Source organism: Ictalurus furcatus, chromosome 4 (assembly GCF_023375685.1).
Source record: "Ictalurus furcatus strain D&B chromosome 4, Billie_1.0, whole genome shotgun sequence".
NCBI lineage: Eukaryota > Metazoa > Chordata > Actinopteri > Siluriformes > Ictaluridae > Ictalurus > Ictalurus furcatus.
Genome location: NC_071258.1, coordinates 290,001 through 303,849, shown reverse-complemented (window position 1 = coordinate 303,849; position 13,849 = coordinate 290,001). Strand labels below are relative to the sequence as shown.

General features: G+C 43.6%; 1 protein-coding gene across 2 annotated transcripts in view; it reads right to left on the bottom strand.

Annotated features, from left to right (window-relative positions):
- LOC128606343 (rho GTPase-activating protein 42) overlaps positions 1–13,849 on the bottom strand; it is a 75,930-nt gene that overhangs the window by 25,818 nt on the left and 36,263 nt on the right. For both annotated transcript variants that reach the window (XM_053622382.1, XM_053622383.1), the window contains exons 5-9: positions 8,025–8,126; positions 7,625–7,735; positions 4,102–4,206; positions 2,039–2,168; positions 668–768 (exon numbers count right to left, since the gene is read on the bottom strand). In XM_053622382.1, the coding sequence (XP_053478357.1) occupies positions 668–768; positions 2,039–2,168; positions 4,102–4,206; positions 7,625–7,735; positions 8,025–8,126 (549 nt within the window). The remainder of the gene's footprint in view (positions 1–667; positions 769–2,038; positions 2,169–4,101; positions 4,207–7,624; positions 7,736–8,024; positions 8,127–13,849) is intronic.

The window sequence follows — 13,849 nt, the reverse complement described above, 5'->3', positions numbered from 1 at the left end:
CCCATAATCTCCCCATAACCTCCTCAAAATCTTCCCATAACCTCCTCATAACCTCCCCATAACCTCCTCATAACCTCCTCAAAATCTCCCCATAACCTCCCCATAACCTCCTCATAACCTCCCCATAATCTCCCCATAACCTCCTCATAACCTCCCCATAACCTCCCCATAACCTCCTCAAAATCTCCCCATAACCTCCCCATAACCTAAATCTCCCCATAACCTCCCCATAACCTCCTCATAACCTCTCCATAACCTAAATCTCCCCATAACCTAAATCTCCCCATAACCTCCTCAAAATCTCCCCATAACTTCCTCAAAATCTCCCCATAACCTCCTCAAAATCTCCCCATAACCTCCTCATAACCTAAATCTCCCCATAACCTCCTCAAAATCTCCCCATAACCTCCTCAAAATCTCCCCATAACCTCCTCATAACCTCCTCAAAATCGCCCCATAACCTCCTCATAACCTCCTCATAACCTCCTCATAACCTCCCCATAACCTCCCCATAACCTCCTCAAAATCGCCCCATAACCTCCTCATAACCTCCTCATAACCTCCTCAAAATCGCCCCATAACCTCCTCATAACCTCCTCATAACCTCCCCATAACCTCCCCATAACCTCCCCATAACCTCCTCAAAAACTCCCTGAAATCTCGGCACCTGTTTGTTGGTGGTCTTGGTCTCGGTGTTGGTCACGGTGAAGGTCTTACTCGCTTTATCATAAGTGCAGTAATGTCGTGTCCAGGCACAGCCCAAAGGTCCTGAAACACCAGATATAAAGTGTTTATTCTCTCTTCTCTCACACACAGCTGGTATTTTAGCTCAGATTCTGTGAAGTTCTCAGAGTAAGTTCACTCATTCACTCCTTCATCTTCAGTAAGAACTTTATCCGGGTCAGGGTGACGAACCTGGGAATACCAGGCGTGAAGCGGGAATACTCCTGTCATTCAAGTGAATAATAAAGAATGAGAAAATAATTTCACTACAAACTGCACACTTACATTTTTCTGGGTTCCTTTCGGGTTCTTTATATGTAGCTTCCTAAATATTTCACTTGGAAAACTCGCTGCTGTCGGGTTCAACATAGAACCGTTAAGGGTTCCCGTGAAAACTGAAAACTCTAAGAGGTTCCACATGTAACCTTTCTGAGGCTGTGTTTAGTCGTCTTTGTTGGTGCATCCAGAGGAACTTTTTTCTCTTTTTTTACTCGTATCCATTACACAATGAGGCTTTTTGGAAATGTTAATAAAAAACCCTGCAATTAAGTATAAAATCTCCTGTTCTCACTCATCCCACAAAATAATGATTATATTGAACAATAAAGGAATTCAGGGTTAAGTAAAGAAATCTATCACTCTGTGGGATGCAAAACACACACCATCAGGAGACGTAAAGACTCTTTAAAAAGTTAGAGTATTGTTTTTATAAGTAACAGCTGAAGTGTTCAGTAAGGTGTGACTAAGACAGAAAGGCAGCAGTACTACCAGCAGGGGGCAGCATTCCTCTTCCCTCTCTCCATCTCTCTCTCTCTCTCCCTCTCTCACACACACACACACACACACCACCCCACTGATTAGCTCCTCAGACAAAGCTCATGTTTTTGCATTTTCTCTGCTGTTTGAAAGCTAAAATGAGGAGCTGAGAGCATCGTACAGAAGATGAAAGGATGAATATCAAAGACCAGCAAAGAGAAACTTCATCAACCTGAACACAGCTCTGCTGAAGTCTGAGCTCACTCTTCTAACGATATATCTGTCTATTAATATGAACAAACCAAAAGTGGGGAGACAGAGAGACAGACAGAAGAGAGAGAGACAGACAGAGAGAGAGACAGAAAGAGAGAGAGACAGACAGAGAGAGAGACAGAAAGAGAGAGAGAGAAGACAGAAAGGGAGAGAGAGACAGATAGAGAGAAAGACAGACAGGGAGAGAGAGACAGATAGAGAGAAAGACAGACAGGGAGAGAGAGACAGATAGAGAGAAAGACAGACAGGGAGAGAGAGAGAGACAGCTAGAGAGAGAGACGGGTACGTTTTTCCTGGATGTACAGGTAGCCCTCCATGGTCCACTGTCCCGGTGGTTTCTGGTCCTGATCCGCGGATCTCACTCTGTTCATCAGTTTCTCCACCTCCTGCTTAGTGCTCAGGAAGTTGTTCCGAGTCTAAACACACACACACACACACACACACACACACACACACACACACACACACACACACACACAGAGGCATGTGACAGAAAGCTGTCAGGTTAGAGCTGCATTTTTATTTAATCTCTGACAGAAAAACTTTGAATGGACAGACACACAGTCAGACAGATACACAGTCAGACAGATACACAGTCAGACAGACAGACAGACACACAGACAGACACACAGTCAGACAGATACACAGTCAGACAGATACACAGTCAGACAGACAGACAGACACACAGTCAGACAGATACACAGTCAGACAGACAGATAGATACACAGTCAGACAGACAGATAGATACACAGTCAGACAGACAGACAGACACACAGACAGACAGAGACAGATACACAGACAGACAGACACACAGTCAGACAGACAGACACACAGTCAGACAGACAGACACACAGTCAGACAGACAGACAGACAGACAGTCAGACAGATACACAGTCAGACAGACACACAGTCAGACAGACAGACAGCCAGACAGTCAGACAGACAGAGAGACACACAGTCAGACAGACACACAGTCAGACAGACACACAGTCAGACAGATACACAGTCAGACAGACACAGACACACAGTCAGACAGACAGACACACAGTCAGACAGACAGACAGACAGACAGACACACAGTCAGACAGATACACTGTCAGACAGACAGACAGACACACAGTCAGACAGACAGACAGACACACAGTCAGACAGACACAGACACACAGACAGACAGACAGACACACAGTCAGACAGACAGACAGACACACAGTCAGACAGACAGACAGACACACAGTCAGACAGACAGACAGATACACAGTCAGACAGACACAGACACACAGACAGACAGACAGACACACAGTCAGACAGATAATTTTATTAGATTATTACTGTTGTAATGTTTTAATGCGTCTCGTCTCATTAATATTAATGGCGGTTTGATGTTATTTTTATTTCTCTGTATATAGTTATATAGTTATACAGTTACACAGTTACACAGTTATGTAGTTATAAAGTTATATAGTTGTATAGTTATACAGTTACACAGTTATAAAGTTACACAGTTATACATTTGTACAGTTTTGATAGGATTTCGGCTGTCACTGGGTGTAGCGATGATATTAATGTTGATGAAACACTGAACTCTTCCTGCAGCTCTGTGATCATTACAGCATCATGTGACTGTAGATGAATTACTGAATGTTTAAGCTCTTCCAGCACCGTGATAAATCACTGGAGACTTGGATTTAGATTGGAAATGTTCCTTCTGATGTAAAAAGAACAAGGTGAGGAACACGAAGGGAGATTTTCTTATCGCACTCTGATCTCTTCTCCACAGCTCTCTCCCAACACCACGCCTTTTCTATTTCTGAAGTCACTCTGTGCTTTATGGAGTGGAAATGTCTGTAATTTCCTCTCAGTAATTTATCGTGTTTTTGTAAAGGTATTGTAGAAATCGGTGAGCTGCACAAAAGCTGTGCTTTTAAAAAAAAAAGCATTGAAAGATAATTAGCAAAACCATGAAACACGTCAAAAAGAACGATTAGCGTAAACCTGAAAATGGCTCAAAAACACAATGAGCAGGTTTTTAGAGCCTCGGTTCATTTCCGGAATCATTAGAAATTCAAAGGGAGAGAGAGAGACAGGTAGAGAGACAGACAGAGAGAGAAACAAACAGAGACAGAGGAACAGAGACAGAGGGAAAGACATTAATAGAGACAGTGAGACAGATTGAGAGACAGACAGACAGAGAGACAGACAGTGGCTCACTTCAGGACTCATTAGAGCTTGCATCGAGATTGTTTGAGCTTAAAAAGAAAGTGTATTAATTGAGATACATAGAATACGGTAGAGAAAACACGCACTCACACGCACTCACACGCACTCACACGCACTCACACGCACACTTACATTCTGCAGGTTGAACTGGAGCTGCTGTTTATAAGGTTCGAACTCTTGAGCCAGTTCATATCCCTGATGGTAGAAAGTAAATAAACCATGTAGGAAAGCCAGGAGCTGCAACAAACAACAACAGAATGCGTGTGTGAGTGTTGTGTATGTGTGTTGTGTATGTGTGTGTATGTGTGAGAGAGTACGAGTGTGTGTGTTGTGTATGTGTGTGTTGTGTAAGTAAGGAGTCTGATGTTCTTGTGATAAACTCTGAGCGTCATGGAGTTTTAAACTCATACTGATGGAACGTGTCACTGTTTAACCGCCTGTGTTACTCCACTGCACACACACACACACACTCTCACACACATACACAACACACACACTCACTCTCTCTCACACATACACACACACACAACACACAACTCACACATATACACACATACACAACACACACACTCACAATACACACACAACACACACTCTCTCTCACACATACACACACACAACTCACACATATACACACATACACAACACACACACACACACTCTCACACACATATACACAACACACACACTCACTCTCTCTCACACATACACACACACACACAACACACACACTCAACACAACTCACACATATACACACATACACAACACACACACTCACAATACACACACACAACTCACACATATACACACATACACAACACACACACTCACAATACACACACACACACTCACTCTCTCTCACACATACACACACACAACACAACTCACACATATACACACATACACAACACACACACTCACAATACACACACACACTCACTCTCTCTCACACATACACACACACAACACAACTCACACATATACACACATACACAACACACACACTCACAATACACACACAACACACACTCTCTCTCACACAAACACACACACAACTCACACATATACACACATACACAACACACACACACACACTCTCACACACATATACACAACACACACACTCACTCTCTCTCACACATACACACACACACACAACACACACACTCAACACAACTCACACATATACACACATACACAACACACACACTCACAATACACACACACAACTCACACATATACACACATACACAACACACACACTCACAATACACACACACACACTCACTCTCTCTCACACATACACACACACAACACAACTCACACATATACACACATACACAACACACACACTCACAATACACACACACACTCACTCTCTCTCACACATACACACACACAACACAACTCACACATATACACACATACACAACACACACACTCACAATACACACACACACACACACACACACACAACACACACACTCACTCTCTCTCACACATACACACACACACACACACACACAACACACACACTCACTCTCTCACACATACACACACACAACACAACTCACACATATACACACATACACAACACACACACTCACAATACACACACACAACTCACACATATACACACATACACAACACACACACTCACAATACACACACACACTCACTCTCTCTCACACATACACACACACACACAACACAACTCACACATATACACACATACACAACACACACACTCACAATACACACACACAACTCACACATACACACATACACAACACACACTCACAATACACACACACACACTCACTCTCTCTCACACATACACACACACAACACAACTCACACATATACACACATACACAACACACACACTCACAATACACACACACACACTCACTCTCTCTCACACATACACACACACACAACACAACTCACACATATACACACATACACAACACACACACTCACAATACACACACACACACACACACACTCTCACACACATATACACAACACACACACTCACTCTCACACATACACACACACACAACACACACACTCACTCTCTCTCACACATACACACACACACAACACAACTCACACATATACACACATACACAACACACACACTCACAATACACACACACAACTCACACATATACACACATACACAACACACACACTCACAATACACACACACACTCACTCTCTCTCACACATACACACACACAACACAACACAACTCACACATATACACACATACACAACACACACACTCACAATACACACACAGCACACACTCTCTCTCACACAAACACACACACAACTCACACATTAACACACATACACAACACACACTCACACACACACACTCTCACACACATACACAACACACACACTCACTCTCTCTCACACATTCACATATACACAACACAACTCACACATATACACACATACACAACACACACACTCACAATACACACACCACACACTCTCTCTCACACAAACACACACAACTCACACACACAACACACACACTCACTCTCTCACACACATACACAACACACACTCTCACTCACACACACTCACACACACTCACACTCACTCACACACTAAATATAGCCTTAAATACTGCACAGTAGTTCTCCACAGAGACGGAGGCTGCAGATTTCTCCATCATGTCGGAGTTAAATGTGGAGTTTATTTTTGCCTGCAGCTCTTTTCTCTTCTTCTCCGTACACACAGGACGTTTTTATAAAGTTTTCTCCAAGCTTTCTCACACAGAAGTGGTGTTAATTGACTACTCTGCATTATTATGGATCCCAGTGGAGCTCACACACACACACACACACCCACACACACACACACACACACCAAACTCCAGAAACATGCATAATTAACTTATATACAGTGTGTATCATTTACTGTGGGAGCTTCTGGAATAAATACAGCTCATAATCACGTCTGGTCTTTTCCCTCAGGAACACCAGCACTTCCTCCCTTTCTTAATAACAACACACTCGCCATGTTAACACATGATGAGGATAAACATGATTAAACACAATCAAACTACTATTTCACTACACACTCACACTCACACACACTCTGTCTCTCTCTCTGTCTCTCTCTCACACACACACACACTCTGTCTCTCTCTCTGTCTCTCTCTCACACACACACACACACTCTGTCTCTCTCTCTCTCTCTCTCTCTCTCTCTCTCTCACACACACACACTGTCTCTCTCTCTCTCTCTCACACACACACACTCTGTCTCTCTCTCTCTCTCTCTCACACACACACACTCTGTCTCTCTCTCTCTCTCACACACACACACACACTCTATCTCTCTCTCTCTCTCACACACACACACACTCTGTCTCTCTCTCTCTCTCTCACACACACACACACACAAAAACCTCTTAAATTTACATCCAGTTTAAGTCAGAACTCCTGAAGGGAACGGAGAGCTGGACCTCATCATCACAGCGGTGGAGGAAGCCGGTGTGGAGATTTTCTGACTGAGACTCTGTTTTGACTTTAGTTTAGAAACACATGCCACTGCAGTGCGCTCCTCGGTGCTCACAGTGATGAGCACAGTGATGATCACGTCAGAATGAAGCGCAGCCAAAAATCTTACCGGCTCAACAAACTCAAACTTCTTCTTCTCCTGCACCTCCTGGATTTTGAAGACATACTCGAGTGAGGCGTCATAGAACAGCAGCCTCTCTTTATCGATCTGAGCATCAGCCTGTAAAACCAAAATATATCATTAACCTGGAACACACACACACACACACACACATGTTTGAGCTGTGGTTAATGGTTACATCTCTGATTCTGGTTCAGAATCATGTTCCCAACCAGTTCCTCCAGGAGGAACACATCACAGAGGTTAATCATTGAAACATTGGATTCCTGAAGTCCGACCTCACACCCAGAACCAGCACAATGCTCTTTAACACGCTCCGGTTCCTACTGGTTTATAAAAATACCAGTCAGGAACAGAAGGTCACAGCCTGAATGTTCCTATGACTCACCTCTTGGAGCGAGGACTCCTTCTTCTTTGAAGACAGGTTGAGATGTTTCTCCAGGGATGAGTAGTACTTCTCACTCTCTTTAACGAACTTCTTCTTTCCTTCCTATCACAGGTGAACAAACAAACAGACAAAAATGACCTGACTTTCTGATTTCCTGCCTCAAGACACAGGACTGATGTGTGAGGTCTGGAGACTTCCAGTAACTGACTGCAGTGCATTGTGGGATTCAGGATTCTTTGCTATACCTGCAAACATCCCTAACTCCAACATCTCCAAACTCATAACTCTAACATCACCAAACACATGCAACAGAGTAAATGCACCAGATTTAAGCTGTAATGTTTCAGACCGACCTCTAGGTGGCCCTGTGATTCTGTACTAATCCATTACAGAGGAACATCTGGCTAGAGACAGAGAGCAAGAGAGTGAGAGAGAGAGAGAGAGAGAGAGAGAGAGAAAGGTATCTTCTACACCAGTGTTCCTTTTTACACAAACCCTGCTCTGCTCTCTGACAGAATGAATAGTGCTCCTCCTGATGGTATCTGTGTGGAACACTGTATCCGCTCCACATGCTGTGGTACCAACATCTGATTTCAGGTGATACCGTGTGATGTCATCCCTGGGTACACTGTCGCACAACATGACGGCGAACATATTTCACGTTTAATGATTAAAGCAAAGTAAACTGTGCTCTGTGACTGATCAGAAGGTCATGAGGTCAAACCCCACCTCTGGCCAGCTGCCCCTGCAGAGTAGACTCGAACACAGCATTAGGTTATACACCATGTAGTGAGCACATGTGGTTCATACGAAGCCATCTGGGATTCTGTGAAGTAATTTAAAGTGCCCCGATTATGGTTTCACAGATATTACCCTTCATGTAGTGTGTTCAATACGGAGCTGTTTGTGAATGAAAAAGTCTGCAAAGTTAAAAAAATTAAAGCGAACACCAAACGGAGTTATTGACTCCCAAAAGAAGGAACCGATTCTGAACAGCTGAACGAGTCGTTAGTGATTCCAGACTTCACTTCCTGCACTAACCCACGTAGGTTCTTAACAAAAAGCCCCGCCTCTGGTCTTCATCGCATGCTCGCTGAAACTCATTACAGTAATGGGCGTTTCCTTTTTTGAAACCCGCTGACAGCAGTAGACCAATCACAACAGACTGGGATGTCTGACCAATCAGAGCACAGTATGCTCTCTGAAAGGAGGAGTTTAGAATGAATCCTCTAGATCGGATCATTTAACGAGTCGTTTGTGACACGGGGGGGGGGGGGTGGGGGGTTGGTAAGGCTGCAGTTTAAATGAGGAGCACGTTAAAGTGTTTTTTGACCTCGGATGCGTGTATATCTATTGTATGAGAGCTTTACCACAAAATTAGACACGTTTCAAATCCATAATAGGTGCTCTTTAAAAAAAAACAGTCTGTGGGACGTCACGAAGCATCACTGAACACAGAGAGAGTGACTCTGAGATTTAACCTCAGGATAAAAAGCAGAAATAAACGTGATACACTTTTAATCCCACATGATCTCCATCTCTCGTTTAGAAAAAGGACATTCTGAATCATGTGAAGGGGTTTTATTCGCTGCTCACACAAATACCGTCTCATTCGGAAATTTCCGTCCAGGACGAATATCTGAAAGTCTTATCTGATCTTATTTACTGATCTGTCAGTAAAGGTGTGTGTAAATGCTTTTGTGGCCAAATGGAACGAAGACTTTGCTCTGATTTTGTTCATATCAAGTTTGTTGAGTTGATAAACAGCAATTAGTTTACATTACCACACACATTCATGGCACAGCTGATTTACATTTAGCCACGCCCACAAACACCTATAAAAGGCGAGGCTTCCGGAGAGCTGAAACGGAATAAACGGTGAAGAGCAACACCAACACCCGCATTCCCTCACACCGCGGCTTCACACAGATTATTAACCTGAGTGAAGTTCAGACATGTTGGACACCACACAGTCATCACCACTCTCATCACTGCAGAATTTACCCAGAAGGCTTTGCAAAGTGATGTAATTACAGTTTTATAAGAAACTGCTAAAGAGCAGCAGAGAGAGCGAAGCGTAAATTAAACACGGAGCAGGAAAATAAAGAAGTGGAACATTTTACATCTAAAATATAGTTTATCTTCTTTAGAAGAAGGATTTTTTACTCATTAGGTAATTAAATAATAATAATAATAATAATAATAATAATGAAATATCTATAAAGGTAATTAATGCAAAATAAAGATGAGGAAATGGAAAAAGCAGGACATAACACTTTAACAAATAAAATCATGAACATTAAAATAAAGTACTCCATAATAAAAAATAAATTAATTTTAAAAAGGTAATAAAATGCCACACAGCAAATTTTATTATTATTATTATTATTATTATTATTATTATTATTATTATTATTATTATAGATCAGCTGTCTGTTTTCTCTCACACGAAGCCTGAGATGAACCGAAGACTCGCTGATGTTTCCTCGTTAAACATTACACCTGAACAAGCAGCAGAAACTCACACAGCTGGAGAACAATCAGAATCAATACATAATCCTGCAGCGGGTTTCTGTGCTGCATCTCAACACACACACACACACACACACACACACACACACACACACACACAGAGATAAAAACACAACCGTGGGTATTCTCAGGAGCGCCTGAGGGGAAGGAGCTAAAGAATAAAGTGAAGAAATAAAATAAATATCAGTCGAGCTCACACACACACACACACACACACACACACACACACACACACACACACACAGAAACAGACACATATATACACACACGTAAACATACATATATACACACACACACACACACACACGTAAACATACATACATACATACATACATATACATATATATACACATACACACACACAAAGTCCAAGAGATGGTTACTGAAGTAAGTCTGAACATCTGAGCTTCACAAGATTTTAATTAATTAATTAGCGTACAGTTTAATTTATAACCAATTTTCATTGAGAGCAGTACGGTGTGTTCTGATTGGCTGAGAGCAGTACGGTGTGTTCTGATTGGCTGAGAGCATTACAGTGTGTTCTGATTGGCTGAGAGCAGTACGGTGTGTTCTGATTGGCTGAGAGCATTACGGTGTGTTCTGATTGGCTGAGAGCAGTACGGTGTGTTCTGATTGGCTGAGAGCAGTACGGTGTGTTCTGATTGGCTGAGAGCAGTACGGTGTGTTCTGATTGGCTGAGAGCAGTACGGTGTGTTCTGATTGGCTGAGAGCAGTACGGTGTGTTCTGATTGGCTGAGAGCAGTACGGTGTGTTCTGATTGGCTGAGAGCAGTACGGTGTGTTCTGATTGGCTGAGAGCAGTACACACACAGCTTTAATGAGAGAGATGAATCATTGATGACTCATCAATCATCAGTTTCTCAGAAATCTCACTTCTAAATTTTGTTTCTTGTTGTAAAAGACAGTGGAGCTGTTTAATATGATGAAGAGGATGATGAGGATGACAAGGGTGAAGAGGATGAGGATGACGAGGGTGAAGAGGAAGAAGAGGGTGAAGAGGATGAGGATGACGAGGGTGAAGAGGAAGAAGAGGGTGAAGAGGAAGAAGAGGGTGATGAGGATGATGTGGGTGAAGAGGGTGAAGAGGATGATGTGGGTGAAGTGGGTGAAGAGGATGAAGAGGGTGATGAGGGTGAAGAGGATGAAGAGGGTGATGAGGATGATGAGGATGATGAGGATGATGAGGATGATGAGGATGAAGAGGGTGATGAGGATGATGAGGGTGAAGAGGGTGAAGAGGGTGATGAGGGTGAAGAGGGTGAAGAGGGTGATGAGGGTGATGAGGGTGAAGAGGATGAAGAGGGTGATGAGGATGAAGAGGATGAAGAGGGTGATGAGGATGATGAGGATGAAGAGGATGAAGTGGGTGATGAGGGTGAAGAGGATGATGAGGGTGAAGAGGATGATGAGGGTGAAGAGGATGAAGAGGATGAAGAGGGTGAAGAGGATGAAGAGGGTGAAGAGGATGATGAGGGTGAAGAGGGTGATGAGGGTGAAGAGGATGAAGAGGGTGATGAGGGTGAAGAGGATGAAGAGGGTGATGAGGGTGAAGAGGATGAAGAGGATGAAGAGGGTGATGAGGGTGAAGAGGATGAAGAGGGTGATGAGGATGATGAGGATGATGAGGGTGAAGAGGATGAAGAGGGTGATGAGGGTGAAGAGGATGAAGAGGATGAAGAGGGTGATGAGGGTGAAGAGGGTGATGAGGATGAAGAGGATGAAGAGGGTGATGAGGGTGAAGAGGATGAAGAGGATGAAGAGGGTGATGAGGGTGATGAGGGTGATGAGGGTGATGAGGATGAAGAGGGTGATGAGGGTGATGAGGGTGAAGAGGATGATGAGGATGAAGAGGGTGATGAGGGTGAAGAGGATGAAGAGGGTGATGAGGGTGATGAGGGTGATGAGGGTGATGAGGGTGAAGAGGATGATGAGGATGATGAGGATGAAGAGGGTGATGAGGGTGATGAGGGTGATGAGGATGATGAGGGTGAAGAGGATGAAGAGGGTGAAGAGGATGATGAGGGTGAAGAGGATGAAGAGGATGAAGAGGGTGAAGAGGGTGATGAGGGTGAAGAGGATGAAGAGGGTGAAGAGGATGAAGAGGGTGATGAGGGTGAAGAGGATGAAGAGGATGAAGAGGGTGAAGAGGATGAAGAGGGTGATGAGGATGATGAGGATGATGAGGGTGAAGAGGATGAAGAGGGTGATGAGGGTGAAGAGGATGAAGAGGGTGATGAGGGTGATGAGGGTGAAGAGGATGATGAGGATGATGAGGATGATGAGGGTGAAGAGGATGAAGAGGGTGATGAGGATGATGAGGATGATGAGGATGATGAGGGTGAAGAGGATGAAGAGGGTGATGAGGGTGAAGAGGATGAAGAGGGTGAAGAGGGTGATGAGGGTGAAGAGGATGATGAGGATGATGAGGATGATGAGGGTGAAGAGGATGATGAGGGTGAAGAGGATGAAGAGGGTGATGAGGATGATGAGGGTGAAGGTCTCTGTGATGTGGTGTGAATCTATTTCCACTCTAGACTCAAACAGAGCGAGTCACAGAGACAGAAATCATCAAGAGAAAGCATGAAGGGCCCCCCCCCCACACACACACACACACACACACACACACACAGAGAGAGACACACACACGCACACACACACACGCGCACACACAGTGTCAAAAGATGTCGTTCATACATGCTAATTAACTTCACAGACACTAATTATCCTGAAATAAAGACACGCTCTGATGTGCATTTATGTTCTTATAGCTGCGAGTTCTGAACTCCTCGACTGAGACGTAAACATCAACACATTCAGCTCTTACATTTAGTCTCAGAAACACAGGACAGTCACACGCCTTAACACGTTCCTCACACGTACCGTACAGCATCTCCTCTCACCCTTCATCTCATTTATTATAACTTTACTGCCTGCTTTATTTACACAGAAGACTGACGAGCGGTTCCTCAGCGCGCTCCTCCTGGAGCTCAGCACCTGCACCTTTAATGATGTGATGAAAACTGAAAGTAATTCAGTGGAAACCCAGTGAGGAACAGAGCAGAGACTCTTACACGGTTCCTCGTTTCAGCGGGATTGAAAACGTGTAACTACCTGAAACAGCATCATTTCATCATTTATTTTATTTTATAAACCACGCAGATGATAAAATCTGATTTCTTCTACACGATGTCTCGTCTGGATCCTGAGTTCCTCTGTGTGAAGATCTCACAGACTTCACCACGTTCCTCTCCACGGAGGTGTGCAGCTCTGCTG